General features: G+C 47.1%; 1 protein-coding gene across 3 annotated transcripts in view; it reads left to right on the top strand.

Annotated features, from left to right (window-relative positions):
• Positions 1–19,433, top strand: part of LOC144772494 (E3 ubiquitin-protein ligase TTC3-like) — a 1,119,388-nt gene that overhangs the window by 1,031,046 nt on the left and 68,909 nt on the right. For all 3 annotated transcript variants that reach the window (XM_078656860.1, XM_078656861.1, XM_078656859.1), the window contains one exon: positions 15,695–15,836. In XM_078656860.1, the coding sequence (XP_078512986.1) occupies positions 15,695–15,836 (142 nt within the window). The remainder of the gene's footprint in view (positions 1–15,694; positions 15,837–19,433) is intronic.

Genomic DNA, 19,433 nt, shown 5'->3' with positions numbered 1-19,433 from the left:
CAACTCTTTGTTGGTTACGCGGGCGCTAAGAAGGGACGGGCGGTGCACAAGCGGACCATCTCTCAGTGGATCATCTTTTGCATCCAAGCCTGTTACTCCTTGGCAAGTAGGGAACCTCCTGTTGGGCTAAGGGCCCATTCCACTCGGGCCACGGCGACTACTACAGGTTTGGGCCCGGGGAGTCCCCTTGCAGGACATTTGTCAGGCAGCTACGTGGGCCACGCTGCACACGTTTGCAAGACACTACTGCCTGGACAGCCAAGTCCGGAGGGATGGCTTCTTTGGCTGTTCCGTCCTCCAGGACTTTCTGGTGTGATTATTGGTTCGCAGACCCACCACCGGGGTTGGTATTGCTGGGGTATCTATTCTAAGGTAAGGAATCTATCACTAACGTGTCTCTTTCAGATGCACAAGTTACTACTTGTGTAACGATATATCTGTAAGAGACATTAGTTAGTGATAGATTCCTCACCGACCCACCCATCCTCCCCGTCTGCGAACCGATATCTAGGGTTAAGGTCATCCCCTTTCAGGGCCCTAGTTTCATGGCACCAGTGTCGGTTTTTATCATGGCTCTGCGTTTCTGGCGCGGAAAAGCTGTGTATAAGAACTGACGTCAGCACGTGGAGGCGGCGTCTAAGTACTCCGACGACGTCATCACGGCGCTCACGACGCCGACGATGGACGCGGAGCCGCGGACGACGCCTACCGACGCGCATGGGTACTGCTACGCAAAAAAAATCCGCATCCAGTCTGACGCCTGGGGATATTCTAAGGGAAGGAATCTATCACTAACTAATGTCTCTTACAGATATATCGTTACACAAGTAGTAACTTGTGCATCCTACCCAGGGGAATTTCGGACCACTCCCCGGTGCTCCTTAGTACAGGGGTTCCTCCCCCCTCCGCTTGCCAAACGTGGAGGATGAATGCGTGGTTCCTCCAAGACAAAGATTTCAAGAAGACGATAGGGAAGGAGCTCGAACAATACTTCCTCACCAACGAGGGCTCCGTATCTTCCCCGGGGACCCTATGGGAGGCTGGGAAGGCAACCATCTGGGGCTTCGCAAAGGGACAACTCAAGAAGCAGAGACAGGAGCAACATCAGGAAATCACCGCGAAAGAAGCGCAGGCGCTTAGTTTGAAACAATCCCCCCTCCCTGCTTGCCCATGCCGCCCAAAGCCGACAACTGGCCCTTCTCCGGTCCGAAATTAGACGGCGGACTCTGGATGCGGCCAAGCTCTTCTGGAGGTCCTAGGTGGCGCGAATTTATGGCTGGGGGACAAAAATGGCACGATTTTGCACAGGTTGGGCACCTTTCCCAGGGCAAACCGCATAATTCCGGAAGTGGTGGATGAACAGGGTGTGAGAAGTTGGCCTGGTATATGATGTTCACTATTCTAGTGAGCACCTTGCACCAGTCCAAACAACCCTTATGGTGATGGTTGTAAAGTCAACCTTATAGACCACGTATCCTAGAGGTAGCATGGACAAAGCAATCTTAGGCTAAAACTTCAGAGAGCATGTGAAGCAAGCTGTTTTACCATATGTAGCCCCTTGAATACCAAATGAAAGGACACCACACAGGTTATATATAAAATATATATGTATTTATTTCTAACACAACCCCTCTGAACTCTTTGAGGTCAGAGGCACAAGCACATAACAAGATACTTAATTATCATACAATAAGTTGCACAATATACAGTAGAGCCCTAGGGGCACCTAAAACCATATACTAAAATAGTGGTATAAGAACCACGTCACGAACAGAGTAAGCCTAGGGCCTAGGGAATCGCTGGGGCTACACTGAGCTAACAAGAGTTAGGAAGCAGGAGGCCCACGGGATGCGTGTGCAGTGTCTATTCACACACGCGAGTTACCATAGGGAAACAATGGGAACGTAAGAGTTAGAAACTAGTTCTTTTAGGACACTTCCGGATGAACTAGGAGAAAGCCACTGAAAACTAGGACACTAGGATAGTGAATACCCACAGGAGCACCGGAGTACTCGCGTTACCTCACCCACAGGAGCCGGGTGCATAGGTGTCAAGTTGTGTCGGGTTTCGTCGCTGATTCCTATGGAGACCTGTAAAAAGATGCTGCAGGCGACCAGGAGAGAAGTGTCCGGTTGGATCCAAGGGCGGATCGAGGATGAAGAGTACCTGAAAGCAGATGGGACAGAGTCTGGGTCACTAGCCAGTGACCAGGAAGGAACCAGGTGATGTCGCGAAGCAATCAGGTGATGTCGTGAAGCTTGACTCTGCAGCCACGTTCAACCAGGAGGCGTCGACGACGACCAGGAGCTGGATACGGACTGTCCCACGAGGGATCTCGCTGTTGGCGGCGACTGCTTCCGGATTGGAGTCAACAGGCCTTGGCAAATGCAACCCACGCAGGAATCGAATATTCGCTTCGAGTTAGACCAGCAAGGTCTATGGGGCTTCTCCTTTGCAGGGAAGCAGGGGCCCACCTGGAGCAACCAGGCAGGCGGCTCAGATTCAAAGGTTCGTCGTCACAGAGGCCACTAGCAAACGGGCAAGTAACCGGACAGACGCGTCGAGCACAAAAACACCAGCAGGCCCCACGCGGCACTCGTGGAGTGTGGAGGGCTGTGCGTCGGTGCAGAAGGTGCTCGGGGCTGGGGCTTCTGAATCCCTAATGCACAACTTCGAGGGTGCCTCAGAAGCTGCACAAGTAGTAAAGAGCAGGTTATTCAAGATGGCCGGTCCCACGTCTCTTGGCGCCTCCATGGGTCTCAGCTTTGCTGTGGCTGTAGATCGGGGTCAAAGAAGTCTGGAAGTCTGGCCCTTGTCGGACTCTGTGCTCGGGATCCGGCGGGAGCGTCGACAAAGTAAACCGCAGATCGCTGGATGGTGCCTGTGGTCACTCCTTGACCACAAGGGAGATTCTTCAGTCTTCTAGTTGCAGTAGAATGTCGAAGGTCCAGAGTTTCCTTATAGATTTCGAAAAAGCTTTCAAATTTCAGTTCATGATAAATCTAAAGTTTCTTGACTCTGCTCCTACCTATATACTAATCTGAGGGGCTGGATTACCTGCTAGGTCCCTCCTATGGGTGGGACCAGGGAAGGGGAGGTTACAGCCCTTTCGCTTTGTCCAGTTTCGCGCAAGAGCTGGGGCTGGAGTGCCCCAGCAACTGGTTTGAACCTGGCTATGCATGGGACACCTTGTGTGCCGCAGGCAGTGTCTCATTTCATTCAGCCCTCCCTGCCCCAATACACTATGGCCTGTCTGGGGTGGTGCTAGCAAGACAGGAAACCTATTGTCCAAGCCTCCCTCGCTGGAAGGACTCCCAGCAGCAGGAGGTCAGACTTGTGTCTGTGGCAGCAGCATCCATTTTGTGATGCTGAGGCTCTGGTTAACTTTAACCGGGATTAACAGGAACAACATGTCTTCGCCCTCTAGAAGTATTCCAAAGCGTATGACACCTTCACGACATGTTTTGATAAAGCCAAACCAGAGTTAGCATTTAACCGCGAGGTTCATAATGCACTTAAGAGTATATGGTATGGCTATATCATAGAACAGCTATAAGGACATGGTTCTGAAAGCTGCAGACAGGCTCAGCTCATGCTAGAGCACCATCTCACATAAAACCAAGCACTCTGCCTTCAGGATTGTTAAGGCCTGCCATAGGAGTGACTTATAGGTGCATATGTGTCTATATATAATGTTAGATATAGGAATACTATATCTAAGCAAGGGGTGATTACACGACCTTGCCCCAGCTGAGTGATCAGCCAGTTGTGTCAGTTTGGATGGCCAGCCAGGGGTGGCATAATATATGCTGCAACCCCTGGTAGGCCTTGGATGCACCTATGCCCTGGGTACCTATGGTACACTATACAGGGGCTCACAAGGGTGACCCACTTCCCAATTGGTAATGTACCTAAAGAACATGGTATGAATTTAGAGAGAGAACAGCTGCGCTGTGGGTCTGATTAGCAGGCCCACAGCCACATTAAGTCGAAAACCAGTAAAGCAAAAAGCAAAAAGTGGGGTGGGGTGACCATAGGAAAGCAGACCCTACTCTCCTACACAGGGAACGGTACGAAACTCCCCCTCAGCGATGGCACATGTATTTGCTAGCTACTATTGGCGCTTGTATGCTGCACAAACTCCCGAATCATCGCTCCGTGATCTCCTTAGTGGGTATAGTGTCAGTCTCCCCCGGTTGGAGGAGGCAGCCCAGAAAGACCTGGACCGCCACATCTCTTAGAAAGAAATTGAGGAAGCCATTTCTCTTACGACCCCGAGTAAGACTTCGGGACCAGGCGGTCTTCTGCAAAAATACTATGCGGCTTACCGCGACACACTAGTGCTCCACTTGGCTGGCCTTTTTCAGGAGGCCCTTGATCGGGGCTCCTTCCCACCGGAGACGGACATTGCCACTATTGTGGTCATTCAAAAAATTCAGCCCCCCTCTCATCACTGCGCGGATTACTGACCCATATCCCTCCTCAATAAAGAGATCAAACTCTATGCCATCATCCTGGCCCAATGGCTGAAGCCGCACCTGTCCACGTTGGTCCACCCGGACCATTGTTGCTTTATGCCCGCACGTGCGACCCGTCATTGACTCCGCAGGGTGCAATCGGCACTGGCCCACCGACACGTACTCACCCCTTATTTGGCCCTTCTCCTTATAGATTTCGAAAAAGCTTTCGATTCGGTGGATTGGGCTTATCTCCAAGACGTGTTGGCGGAGATGGGATTTGGGCCCCAGTTCTGGGCTTTAGTCCAGGTGCTATACGCGCGGCCGCAAGCGAGGGTGCTGGTGAACGGCATCCTGTCCCAGGCCTTTCCCATTGCCAGAGGCACGCAGCAGGGCTGTCCCCTTTCACCCCTGTTGTTTGCTCTGGCAATGGAACCTTAGGGGAACTGGTGCGGGCTGACATCCGTGTTAAGGGATGGGAGTGGCCGAATATCGACACGGACAAGATTGCGCTTTATGCGGATGACGTCCTGCTCTTTCTGGCCAAGCCCGCTTACTCTGGACCGCACTGTCTCTGGCTGTTGCAGGCGTTTGGGCATGCATCAGGTCTTAGGCTGAACCCAGGAAATCAGTACTGGTCCCATTCATCTGTCAAGGGACTGTTATGATTTGCAGTCCAATATTCCGATCTGACACAATTCCTTTAAATATCTGGGAATGTGGATCACCATGCTCCCGGAGCTGGGCTGGTCCCTCAACGTGGCCCCACTGGTCAAAAAGACCAAAGAAGACCTTCAGAAATGGAAGACATTGCCTCTGAACTTTCTAGGTCGGGTCGCCTTGTTTAAAATGCTGATCCTCCCTAGGTTCCTCTATGTCCTCCAGAACACCCCGTTCTGTTTCCCCAGATCCTGGTTTGAGTTGGATGGCCTACTGACCCGATTTTTATGGGGCGGCAGGAGGCCCTCTCCACATGCAGGATTCCTTCCTTTGATGGGGGCATGGGCATGACTCACCTATATGTCTACTATATAGCCACACGTTTGCTAGTGGTTCATGATTGGTTCAATGGGGGATGGTCTGAACCGGCCTACTGGCTGGAGTTGTGCGGAATGGTATTCTCTAAAGTACAAGCCATATTGTACGGGGGGCTGTCCTGACCCGGCTGCTTGATGTGACGCGCTTGGTATTCCTTGCTTGGGGGCGTTGCTTCGCCATACCGATTGGGCCGGCAAATCGATCCAATGCACCCCCCCTCTGGCATGGGGTTTGGCTCCGGAAAGTGAGCGGTTTACTAGGGTTCAGAACCTGGGACCTCATAGTTATAACACAGCTTGGGGACGTTTGGGCGAGGGGCCATATGTTTTCCTTCCAAGATCTGCGTGACCGCTATACCCTGCACCCCTCCCAATTCTACGGTTATTTACAGTTAAGACACGCCCTTCACACACACGTCGCAGATGATACTCGGCTCCCGGATTACAGCCCCACGGAGGCCCAGACGTTGTTGGGGGATTTGGGCATGGGGGGCATCTCCCGTATATACCGCACCTTAATTAACAATACTCCTGCCTCCCTGCACAGACTGAAAGACCAATGGACAGACTGGGCGGGGCACCTGGACGAAATGGACTGGCGCGCTGAGCTTATGGCACCTAGAACAATTACTGCCTCCGCCAAACTTAGACTAATTCAACGATACTATTTGCACGCCACTTACCTCACCCCGGTACGCCTTCATCAAGCGGGGCTACTCTCTGATGCATCATACGCTCGGTGCGGCCAGGCCCCAGCAGATTTTTTCCATGTGGTCTGGTCCTGTCCCCAACTGGCAAATTTCTGGGGTGCCATTGAAGAAGAACTTACGGAGGTCCTGGGTTGGACAGTTCCTCACAACCCACGACACTCGCTATTGGGAATAACAGACGGGTTGGAGGGTCCCGGAACAATAAGACCTTCTTTAACACAGCTATGACAGTTGCCAAGCACGACATAACGGCCGCATGGATTTGTCCCGACCCACCAACTCTGGGAAAGTGGAGGAAACGCGTGGACTGGTGCGTGACACAAGAGAAAGCTCTATACGCGGCATGTGGATGCCCCAAGACATATCAGAGGGTGTAGGGTAAATGGCTGGGCGCTGTCAAACAGTAAGATTATCATTCGCTTTGTACCTGTGGTTGTACACCCCACGGGGGCAGTACCGGGGTCATGTGGAGTTTGATGATGTACCTGAATATCTACTGTCCGTGACTTTGCTGATTTTGTTTGTCTGTGTTGAAATTCAATAAAATTTGGATATTAAAAAAAATGGAATGTGCATAAGCACACAGAAGGCTGTATCTACAACATCCATTACTGCTGCAATAGAAGCTATGCCTTGTCTGGTAGAGACATGATCTAGCCCCAAATTCCTTACATTTGAATTTCCCAGGCGTCAGACTGGAACCGGAAGATTTTTCCAAGAGCAATACTCCTCCACGCCGGTTGGTGGTGGGTGACGTCATACACACTGGAAGTGACGTCCGCATTGCCTATATAGACACACTGACGTCAGTTACTTTAAACGACTTTCCAAGCCAGAAGCGCGGAACCATGAACTGGAATGACATTGGTCTGTTTATGATCAACCAGTGCCCTGAAAGGGATAATCCCTGACTCTAGAAACCTGTCCGCAGTTCCGGGAGGGTGGGTGGGTAGGTAAGGAATCTGCAACTAGATCATTTCTCTACCTGATAGGGGCACTACCGAAGGGAAGTAACTTGTCCATCTGATAGAGACATCTAGCCTCAGATAGAGGGGTGCGGAGGAGCGTAGAAAGTGGTTAAGGTGGCAGATTGCCCCACATGGAATGGTGTTGCCACTTTCAGTAAGAAAGATGCCCTAGTGCAAAGCACCAACTTATCAGGGAAGATGGTCAGGTAATGAGACTTGAATGACAGAGCCTGCAATTCACTCACCCTCCTGGCAGATGTCATTGCCACCAAAAAGGCTTGTTTTGATAGTAAGCAGCAGGAGGGGACAATTCTGCAGAGGTTTGAATGAAGCACACATTATAAATGTGAGAACCAAATTAAGGTCCCACTGAGACATAATGAAAGAGGAAAGTGGGGAAAATGTGCCATGCTGTAGGAAGCTGGCTCTGTCTGATATATCAATAACTTGACATACCATGCAAAGAGTCCACTGGGTCCCTTAAAAGTGGACAGAGCCTTGCTATGCAATCCCAAAGTGCTGTGTTACGGGTAGTGTGGGCGAGCAGCCTTTGGCTTAACACCGTGGAGTGTAAGACATTTGCAAATATACACACAGTGATTAATAAATGACAGTACAACTCAAGAAGGAGATCCACACCAATTTATAAAAATAGCCAGTATCTTTATGTATGTTTAGGCACCAGGGAAAAATCATTCAGGTAAGTACAGTTTAAAATAGCAGGTTTGAAGTAAACAGCTGTTTGATACTTTCAATTCTGATTAAATCACTTTGCAGCAATGTTAAGCTATGAAAAAAACATACGATGCACATGGTTACTTCACGACGATTTACGGATCCCTTCCCTAGGACTTGAGGTGAGTATGGGGTAAGGTCCAAGGCAGTAACAATGGGTCACCTCAGGAGGCACTAGGGTGTCAGGGTGCAGAGGTGATTTTTTCAGCATCGGGAGAATTTGAGTGATTTTTGATACTTCAAATCGGAATTGAGTCTTGAGCTTAATGTTAAGCTATGCAAGAAAAACATACGCAGCATCCGTGTACTTAGCATTGACTTACGCAACCAATCTTCTGGACTTAAGGTGAGTATGGGGCAAGGTCCAAGACAGCACCAACAGCTCACTTTGGGAGGCTCTGGAGCATCCAGGTGTAGAGGTGCATTACAGTGTTGGGTGCCCCATTCACTTCTATGGAGGATCAGTCTGGTCATAAAGAGGCTGCAGACTTGAACTGGGGGACCAGTGGAACTGAACCAGCAAAGGGGCTTAACTCCTACGATGTCCAGGGACATGGGGACAGCTTCAGTTCTCTTCCAGAGTCGCTTACCAAACTCGGAGGGGCAGCTTTGAAGCTTCTTTGCTTTGGCTGACTAATCTGCAGGTCATCTCGTGGAAGCGGGTAGGAGACACCCCTGCCAGAGCTGGCCTAGTTACTGGTCTCCCGAGAGCAAAGGTCCTCACCATTGGTGGTCAGGAATTCATCTCAGATATTGATACAATGCAAGGCCTAGATCACCCATGAAAGTGTTAAAGCACCACACACAATCTATTCAGATGTCTCACGGACACCTTTATGTCTTTTTTTCACAGGATCAAACCTCTTTCCGGCTATAATGTACAGTTAGTCTGTTTGATCCTAAGTCGACAGAACTGACACCATGTTTTAGGATTTCTAGTAATGATGAAAAGGATGCTTATTGTGCTTGTATGTTTATTTTTCTATTTATCATTGTGAGAAGTTGGCCTGGTATATGGTGTTCACTATTCTAGTGAACACCTTGCACCAGTCCAAACAACCCTTATGGGGATGGTTGTAAGTCAACCTTATAGACCAGCTATCCTAGTGGTAGCGTGGACAGAACAGTCTTAGGCTAAAAGACTTTTGAGGGCGTGTAAAGCCAGCTCTTTTACCATATGTAACCCCTTGATTATCAAATGAAAGGACACCACACAGGATATATATAAAATATATATGTATTTATTTACTAACACACTCCTCTGAACTCTTTATGAGATCAGAGGCCAAAGCACATACAAGTTACTTAGTCCGAATACGTTAAGTTGCACAATTTACAGTTAGGCCCTAGGGGCGAAGCAAACCATATATTAAGAAAGTGGTACAAGTACCACGTCACGAGAAAAGGAAAGGCCTAGGGCCTAGGGATTCGCTGGGGCTACACTATCTGAACCTTAGTTAAGAAGTAGGAGGCCCACAGGCGGCGCGTACAGTGTCTTTACACACACGCGTGAGTCAATACAAAGTCAATGGGAACTTAGAAGTTGGCTAAAGAAGGATTTAGGACACTTCCGGTTTAGCTAGGAGGAAACCACTAAAAACCTAGACACTTGGATAGTCAATACCCTTGGGAGCACCGAAGTACTCGCGTTACCTCACCGTTGATGCCTATGGAGACCTGGAGGAAAGATGCTGCAGGCGACCAGGAGGAAGATGTCCGGGTGGATCCAAGGGTGGATCGAGGATGAAGAGGACCTGAAAGCAGAGGGGACAGAGTCTGTGTCACTAGCCAGTGACCGTGTGGAACCAGGAAGGAACCAGACAACGTCGAGGAGCAATCAGGTGCTGTCGTGAAGCCTGTCTCTTCAGCCACGCGGACCAGGAGGCGTCGAGGACGACCAGGTGCTGGAGAGGAGCTGTTCCACGAAGGTTCTCGCAGATGGAGGGGTCGACTGCCGGATTGGAGTCAACAAGCCTTGGCAAAGGCAACCCACGCAGGATTCAAAGAAGGCTTCTGATGCAGACCAGCAAGGTCTGAGGTGCCTCACCTTTGCAGGGAGGCAAGGGCCAGTCTGGAGCAACCAGACCAGCGAGTTGGTTCAAAAGGATTGTCGTCACAGAGGCTACTAGCCAACGTGCCAGCAACCGGACAACGCGTCGAGCAGAACACAAGCAGAAGGGCACCGCGCAGAACTCGTGGAGTGTGGAGGGCTGATCTTCTGTGCAGGTGGAGCTCGGATTCGGGGCTTCTCAATCCCCAGTGCACACCTTAGAGGATGCCTCAGGAGCTGCGCAGTTAGCAAGTTGCAGACTTTTCAAGATGTCCGGTCCCACGTGTCTCGTCGCCTCCACAGATCTCAACTATGCTGCAGTCGTGAAGAGAGGGTCAGAGAGGTCTGGAAGTCTGGGTCTTGTCAGGCTCTGTACTCGGGTCCCGGCGGGAGCGTCGACAAAGCAAGCCGTTGATTTGCTGGATGGTGCCTGGTTGCCCAGGGTGGTCACTCCTTGGCCACAAGAGAAATTCTTCAGTATTCAGCTTCAGCAGAACTTCGAAGGTCCAGAGTTTCGTGTCAAGTTACGATTCCAGGATTAATCTAAAGTCTCAGGACTCAGCTCCTATCTTTATACAACTAAAAGGACTAGATTACTTTCTAGGTCCCTCCTATGGGTGGGACCAGGAAGGGGGGTGGTTACACCCCCTTTCCTTTGTCCAGTTTCATGCCAGAGCTGGGGCTGGAGTGCCCCAGCAACCGATTTGAACTGGAGTATGCATGGAGCACCTAGTGTGCCCCAGGCAGTGTCTCATTCTATTCAGCCCTCCCTGTCCCAATACACAAAGTCCTGTCTGGGGTGGTGCTCGCACCTATCTAGGCAGGAAACCTATTGTCCAAACCTCCGTGACTGGAAGGACTCCCAGCACCAGGAGGTCAGACTTGTGTCTGTGGCAGCAGTGTCCATTTTGTGACGCTGGGGCTCTGGTTAACTTTAACCGCGAATGTCACCTCTGGCGCAGATAACACCGACAACGCCACGCAGAGCCAAATGACAACACCTACTGATGCAAAGGGGTACTGCTCGAGGAAAAATATCCGGGACAAATCTGATGCCTGGAGATAATTCAAAAGGTAAGGAATCTGCTGCTAGATAGTCTGTACCAGGTAAGGCATTGCCAAAGGTATGTAACTTGTTTATTCAGTTTATACTCAACTGCTTCAGGAATTTTCAACCATCCATGATCATGGTAATCACAGGTTGGCTTAGAAGTACTTGGTATGTGGTATCTACATCATTTCACAAGGACAGGTCAGACATGCTGTTTTTCTGCTGTTTTAAGCACAGATCGAACAGTTCATTATTTCGCTTTTGGCTCCTTAAGTCACAATCCAATGGTTCCCTTGCAGGGTTACCATACATATACATTTTCCTACAGTAAGTATAAAATAAGACTTCTCACAAGTCTCTCAAGTCACTGACCAATCCTCAGTACTCCCCCCCCATCGTCCCCATATCTTAGCGTGTTTACACGGACAGCCTCTGGCTCTGTAGATCAGCTCCTCAGTCTTTGCGCACCAGTCCATGTACATCTGAAAATATTAGGTAGGAGCTTTGGCTGTGTACATTTGCTATGTGCACAGTGGGAGGTACAATTGGTACAAGCTCTATGATGACTCCACTGTTTTTGTCCTTGCATAGCTGCAATGCAAAATTTGAAAGACAATGTGGTCTTCAAGGTGAAACAGATTTCCTTACTGAATGTGGTGCTGGGATGTCATTTTAATTAGTTGATCAGTTGCCAGCATTTCCTCCTCGTCAACCATCTAAAGCTCGATCCCTGTGGAATGACTCCTGTTGGCCGGTGGGAACGGGGGAATGCCCCTGCCCCGTGACTAAGGTTCGAAACCTTGGAGTTGTCTTCGTTGACCAGTTAAACTTTTCTGCTCAGGTAAACAGCCTTACCTCTTCCTGCTTCTTTCTAATAAAAGCCTTGAGAAAGATATTTCCTTTTATCGCTCAGGAACTACAAAAGACGGCGATGGTGGCTCTTCTGTTATCCAAACTTGAGTATTGCAATGCCCTGCTGTTGGGGATTGATAAAACCCAGATGATAAAGTTGCAGTCCCTACAGAATGCCGCAGCAAGGCTGCTTTTAAATATACCTATAGGTTAATCCACCTCGGCAGGAATCGGAGCTTTGCATTGGCTCCCTGTGCAGCAGCGCGTGGAAATCAAGGCCCAATGCCTGGTTCATAAAGCATTGTGTGGGGGAGGGGCCAGGGACATCCAAAATATGTTTTCACCCTATACCCCCGCTCGGGCCCTTAGGTCCAGTAATTTAGGCTTCCTCCAGATTGATAGGAGTAGGTGGGTAAGATGGGGTGGCTGAACTTTTTTAAACTGTGTAGCAAAGTTATGGAACAATATGCCAATAGCCATGAGATTCCAACCAAATCGACAATCCTTCAGGAAAGACTTGAAAACGTGGCTGTTTACTCTGGTAACACAGGCTGTACCATTTTCTTACACACCAGCGCCAAGGCGCCGTGGCATTCGAGCGCTATACAAACATATATCCTATCCTATCCTAAAGTAAAAATGGGTGGACAGAAAATAGCACTGATTCATTGAATCTCAAAGTCTAATGAACATAGACAGTGAACTGTTTCTGGCTTTTGGTAGTACTTCTTGTAGGAAGCTGGCTTCTTATATAGTGTACCAGTGTAGGGGTACACCATGCAAAAAACCCAGACAGCCCTTTATTAGTTTACAGGAGCCTACTTTAATAATCCCAATTGCTCTATTTGGGGTAGTGTGGTCCAGCAGTTTAGGCTTACCAGACGCGAGTGATAATCATTTGTTTCACACATAGACTTAATAAATGAGACACTCACTGAAGAAGAAAATCGAGATTAATATAGGAAAATGCCACAGATTTTTATATAATTTTAGACTTCTAGATCATCGGAATCAGGTAAGTACTTTTGGAGCAATAGATTTTGCTGTAAAGCAGTAAAATGCTCAAATAATGGTTTTTGAGGTATGAGCCTAGAACGTGGTAATTTTATCCTATGGGAGAAACATACAATGCATACATATACTTGCGAGCTGCTGTTGAAGGTACTTTTTAGGACTTGTGGTGCTTAGGGGCCAAGGGCCACATAACCACCTGCAGTTCAAATTTACCTGCCCTGTTGCGTCCAGGTGCAGAGGTGCTGGTTGCATTGGTAGTCTTGTGTACTATATGTTAAAGTCAATAGTCAAAAGAATGCAAGTGGGGACTTGGCGACACGTCCGGCAGAACCCAAAGGTGGGCTCAGCGTGTAAGGGTCTCTGGTGCAAGGGGACACAGTCTGTTTACGTGGATCTGGACTGAGGGGTTTGAGTGCAGAGGTGTTTGGCCGACTGGCCACTTGCTTTGTAGGCTCTCACAGTTGTCATCAGTTTTGCAGAGGAGGGGAAAGATGGACCACTGGGCCACTCTCGTTGTGGTTCTTGCTGCCCTTGAAGTCCCTCGACATGCAGGCTGGTTTTCCTCTGTGGTGGTGTCCGCACTGGACACAAACTAGCCTAGGTTGATGCAGGTACTCCGGTATGTAGGGTCTTGGTGCAGGGGGGCTCCTGCAGGCACTAGCATAGACGAATCTGTCCATCTGGTGTCGAGGGGGGCCCAGAATACTGAATTATGGGGCGTTAAGGGAGGTGTAGGGTAGTAGCCAATGGGCTATGTACCCCTGAGAGTGACTACACCCCCTATATGACCACTTCCTGTGAGGAGTGGGCATAATCCTGACCCAGAGTTCCTAGTTTCACCAAAACCAGGATGATGACTGTCCACTTCAGGTGGCCCACCGTAGGGGTGTGTCTTGCCTGTGTGACACCTTCTGACTAACTAATTTCATGCCTGCTCTGGTGCCAAACGGGCCCTAGAGTAGGGGGTGGCATTGCCCAGGTTGTGGGGAGAAGCCAGGGTCGCATAACAAATGCGGCAGAGGCTTTGAAGTCTGTGGCCCTGATATGCTAAATTATTTGCCATCCTTCTGAAGGAGGTGGAACACCTTCCTCCGGAGCAAGCACTGTTTCTGGCCTCTGAGAGCACGGGCTCTCACCTACAGGGGTCAGCAATGTGTCTGTAGTGGCAGGCTGGACGATACCAGTCAGCCAACACACTAGAGGACTAGTAGGTTTCCAGGGGGCACCTCTAAGGTGTCCTTGGGGCGCATGTCACAAATCTGATACTGGCAACTCAATAGATTTATTGAGATGAGGAGTTTGATACCAAATACCATTATTTGACTGAAGCCTTTATGTAGCTGGGTAACTCATAATGACCATTGCCCAGAACATACCTTTAAAATGGCTTCCTGATCACTTCCAATATCTTAGCAATGGAGCTGGACATCACAGGGGCATATCTGCTCATGCAGATTTGCCCTAATATGTAATATAATGCACCCTGCCTTAGGGCTCTAATGCATGCTGTAGGATAAGAAAGGCTGTGCACTTGGGCATTGCACACAGGGAGTGTGCAATGTTGTGTTTTCAGAAGGGCTTGAGCCTTGTCAGCGCATCCTACAATGGCAGTCTACATGCAGTTTTAGTATGGGTCCCTTTGGGTGGCATAATACATGATGCAGCCCATCGGGACCCTCTTTAGTACCCATGCCCTGGGTACCACAAGTGCCATCTACCAGGATTTACAAGAGTGCTAATGGCCTTGCCAATTGAGGTACAGTTGAGCATGTTTTTTAGGACAAGAGCACTGGCACTGGGGTCTCTTTAGCATTGTATATCCAGTCAAGAATATCATTAAAAGTGGGCGAAAATGGGGGCGACCAAGTGAAAAAGGAACACTTTCCTACACTTTTAACTGCATAGTTTTTGCAGACCAAACAATATCCATGTGCATTGTGGTTTGCATCCATGAATAACCTGAAACTGCCCACAAAATTATCCCTGAAAGAATTATTGCTCATTCAACAAGAAGCAGGCTGTGAATTGTCCTTTATTTTGTGTTGGGTGCCTTTGCAAGGCATTTGTGGAGTGGCAAGTTGTATATTTGTAAGCTATAATTGTGTTGACTTCGATGGTAGGAAAGAAGGCTTGTTTGCAAAATCAATGTTTCAGAACATTTTCTTTCTTCCAAATTTCTTTATGGTTATTCATTTGTTACGTAAGTCTATAGAATCTTTCAAACAAAAAGAATCTTCAGCTGAGATGGTATTCGTTAGAAGAGAAAGTGATGCACCTTTGGTAAGTAAGTTCTGTAGAATTGATTTGTTTCCTTCGCAGTTTCCCAGTTGGCGGCCTCTATACAATGTCTTTCTATTGTTGAAAGCCTGCGGGCTAGACAATTATAAGAACTGAAGGGTCTATTGCGGGCCGACACCAGTATCACATTTAACCTCACAGCTACCAGATGTTACAGAAAGCCATTACAGAACCCTGAGACAAAAGTTGCAGCGCAGACGCTGCAACAGCGTGCACAAAGCTTTTTCAGGGTCTCAGCTTGCAGCTGTAAAGTTCTAAAAATAATTTCCAGGTATCAAAGGACTTTATTGAGAGTTGGGTGGAAGGGGGGGTATCTGCCAAAAACTGATGGATGTACAATCTGCCACACAAAGACTGCATCTGGCAGACCGGTCATAAAACACATTTTGGATGATATACTGCTGTGCCACACTGTAAATAAGGACCAAATATGCATCGGAAACAATGTCACTGAAAGTGGGTAGTATGGATACCTATAACAATGTCACTAATCTTATGGCTTTTGTTTTATTTGTTTTAAAGTGCTGAACTTTCCAACTTTGTAAAAGAGACTCGGGGTAAAAACTGGAGCAGTTTTTCTGGCTTAGATTCTAATGAGGTTGTCAGCAGAGTGACCGAATTTATATTGGATTATCAAAGTAAGACGTCACCACATAAAGAAATGGTAAGTAATTTCTCTATCACTAACAAGTATACACCAAAAGTCTTAACATTTATTTTTATAGTGCAATTAGAAAGTTTTTATTTTCTTAGTGTAAGTAACATAAAAAATTATAGTTGCTTAAATATTTGATAAGGAAAACCCCTGCTATGAATAGCCACCACTGATCCCCATGATTTCTATTCAATAACTGTTGTCCCTATTTTGGCACATTTACGGAGATTCTCATTGATAAACATCTCATGTGTAAATACTAGTGTAGTTTTAAACAGGACTGCAAGCACAACAAATGTGATGAAGTTTGAAGTATTAATAAAAACACTGTTGATACATTCTGTATCAGCATAGGCTGCTGAAGGTTTACTCCTAAAAGCTGTCTTCCAGTCTGCAGTACAAGCTCTGGTTTTGTCCAAGGCGGACTATGAGAATGTTCTTCTCACTGAAATATCAATGGTTAAACTAACTTCCCTCAAGGCAGGCCTTCATGCAGCTGCTTGCCTGTTTGGTTACCACTGCTTAGCACTTCGTCCACATTACCTCTATCCTTAAAGTCACTTCCAATCCATGATAGATTTACTTTTAAACTGGTTATCTGCCTCACAAAATCCTTTACTCTAATTCTCTAGCAATCGTTGACTATTACTCCACTGCTAGAGACTTTAGGTTTTAAGAAACAGCAAGCTCTCCCTTTGTCATTCTTAGGGTGTGCCTTCAAGATCTAGAACACTCTGTCCTTCAGCTCTGTTTTTTTGCCTTGCATACTTTTTGTGAAGGAGATCTGAACTAATCCTACTAAGTTGTCATAATTTGCCCGTAATATTTTAAGCCCTTCTGTTATGCTGATTACTACATTCATTGTAAATCTACTTGGGTGATAATGTCTTTCCTTCCCTCTTTACTCTCCAGTATGTGTGCCTTCCCGTTACAGCAGCTGCATCTTTAATATTGGCTTTAACAATATATTACTTGCTGTCTGGGCACTCTTAATCCCTTTTTCTTCCCTGTCATTGCTGATTGTATTTCTATATTATTCTCAAATGATTTATAAATACTTTTGATTTTAATTTAGTCCAACAATTAGACACCTAGAAATGAAAAGAGATCATTTTACACTGCTGGATTCCTCCTGTTCATAGAATTGGGTTCTACAATTTTGAGGGAACCTCCATCTGCCCTCCTCACACTGTTTGGGCCAGCGACAGAGCAGTCAATGGTTACTTGTGAACAGTTGTTTCAATGAGCTTGTTGCACTCAGACCTCAATACTGTTGGCCTCAAAATTGTTGATCACCAGGTCCACCCCTTTTTATACTTGATCCTCAAATCACCTAGCCTGAGCACTCCCAAATGAGTGCGGGATTTAAAGATGTTCGAAGTGACGATGATAGTGATGATTTCTGGGTGAATGTAGTGTATTTGCCTCTGGTTGTGTGATACACGTTTGTTGTGCAAAGAAACGAGTGTGGTATCTAATTGTAATGAATTTGTTGTGTAAGTGGATGCTATTTGAGTAGTCTCTGTGAGATGTGTCATGTAGAAGAGTATTTCACCAGTAGTCATTTAGGTAGCTCATAACGTCCCAGTAACATTTATACACTTGGTAGAGCTGTGTGTATATAAATGACTGACTTAAGTTTTATCCAAACTTGTAAATAGTTAATATGTGTATTAAATGGAACCTTCCTACAGTTGGACTGAGCTCATTTTAATGAAACTGTGCATCTTTTTGGTGTCTTAGACATGACTGTGGATGAGGCCCTTAAGGTAGTGCTCGTGACAGTGTTAGAATGAGTTCTGTGCTCATGTGTAAGATTTCCTTTTTCTCATTGCTGAAGTCTTTAAAAGTCTTCGTTGGTGGACTTTGCAAACAGAGGAGCCTTTCAAGTAGAGTTGTGTATTCTGCTGTCCTATGTGAGCAGGCACCAAGCTGCTCCATGTAAAGGTTAAATATGATAGGAGGCAGTATGGAACCCTGGATGACTCCACAGGTGATAGGGATCTTTGGTGACCTGGTGGTGCCCATGTGAACAAACTGGTGTTGGTTTGAAAGGTAAATGAGAATCAGTGAACGAAGTTGATGGTGAATCTTTTTTGAGAATTTAGTGTTGAAGGCAGCTCTAAGATTCAGCATATATCAGGAGGCAGGGGTTATCTTCATCTGTGGTCAGAGGACACTCTCTATGATACATAAGGTTGCTGTTACCGTGCTACAGCGTGACCTCAAGCCAGATTGGTAGTCATAAAGGAGATGGTTGGCGTGGATGTGGTCTTGGAGTAGAAAATAGGCTTCTTTTTCAATGATCTTCCAGATGAATGAAAAGTGAGTGATCAGCTGGTAGTTAGCGAGGTAATCAGGGTCTGGTTTAGGTTTGTTAAGGAGTGGGAGTCTTGAGTGCTTCTAGGAAGTTCCTGTGTGAAAGTGAAGGTATTGATGATGGTAAATAGAGGTAAGAGAGGTTCCCAATAGGGAATGTTGATAAAGGACAACTGTATGACATCTTCATAAGAAGTGGCTTTGAGAGAGTGGAGTATCTTGGTGAGATCTGGAAGAGAGATAGCTTTTAAGGCTGACCATTGCGGGATTCTATAGGAACGGTATAAGAATTGAAGCAGGCTTGGTGTTTCTGGTGTCAGATTTGTATTATTTCACGGAAGAAGAAGTTGTTGGCATTGTAATTTTCTGTGGAATGAAGAATGGGTGGGTCTGGCTGAGGCTGAATCAGTGCTTGATTGTCTTTAACAGCTTTCTGCTTCTGTTGTTTGGTGTTAGTGTAGTACTTGCTGTGGCTAATGTAATGAGCTCTCTGCCTGTTGAGTGGAGGAACTTGAGTATTAAGAAGATCTCTGGACTCCTGCTTTTCTTCCATTATCTTTCTCTTCTGCAGAAGTACTGTTTATTATCATCAAAGTCTTTAGAGTGCTATGGTGCTAAAGGCTTTGGCTTGCACTTGCGTGTTTTTGTTCGGTCTGTTTATTAGTAGATTTTCATGAAACATTTACATCAGATAAATGAGCATTATTACAAAACAGCGGTGTCAATAAATTATTGTATAGTGTGATCCTCTGTAAAAACCAGCATTACGGATTAATGATGCTTCCCCATCATACACAGTCTAGTAAGCGTATACAATGTAAAGTGGGAGTGAAGCACTCTGCATAAGGAACCGGGCACATAAAGTAGGTAGTAAAGATCCCCATACAGTTTGCTACATAGCATGTTGATAACATCCAACCCACATGTGATTATGTGCATATCGTTCAGGAGAAGATAACTGTGTGTAGTACAGAATCTGAAAGAGACACGTTAGTGATAGATTCCTTACCTTAGAATATCCCCTAACGTGTGCATAATGCCTTTGAGGAAACGGTTAACAATCGGGGACTTAAAAAGAATAGGCTGATCTGGAGCCCTAGAAAAGCAGAGATGGCCGAAAGATAACCTTTGATGGTGCCCAGAACAGAGCCATGCTGGGCCAAAGATAGAAGGAACAGAAGGACCTCAAAAAGAGGGGCAGAAAGGGTATCCACAGTCTTTGCTGTACACCATGCCACAAATTTGTTCCACCTGCAGGCGTAAACCGTCTTAGTGGAGGGACGCCTG

The sequence above is a fragment of the Lissotriton helveticus genome, chromosome 8 (assembly GCF_964261635.1).
Source record: "Lissotriton helveticus chromosome 8, aLisHel1.1, whole genome shotgun sequence".
Classification (NCBI taxonomy): domain Eukaryota; kingdom Metazoa; phylum Chordata; class Amphibia; order Caudata; family Salamandridae; genus Lissotriton; species Lissotriton helveticus.
The sequence above is the reverse complement of the archived record's forward strand: the minus strand, read 5'-3'. Positions and strand labels throughout refer to the sequence as shown.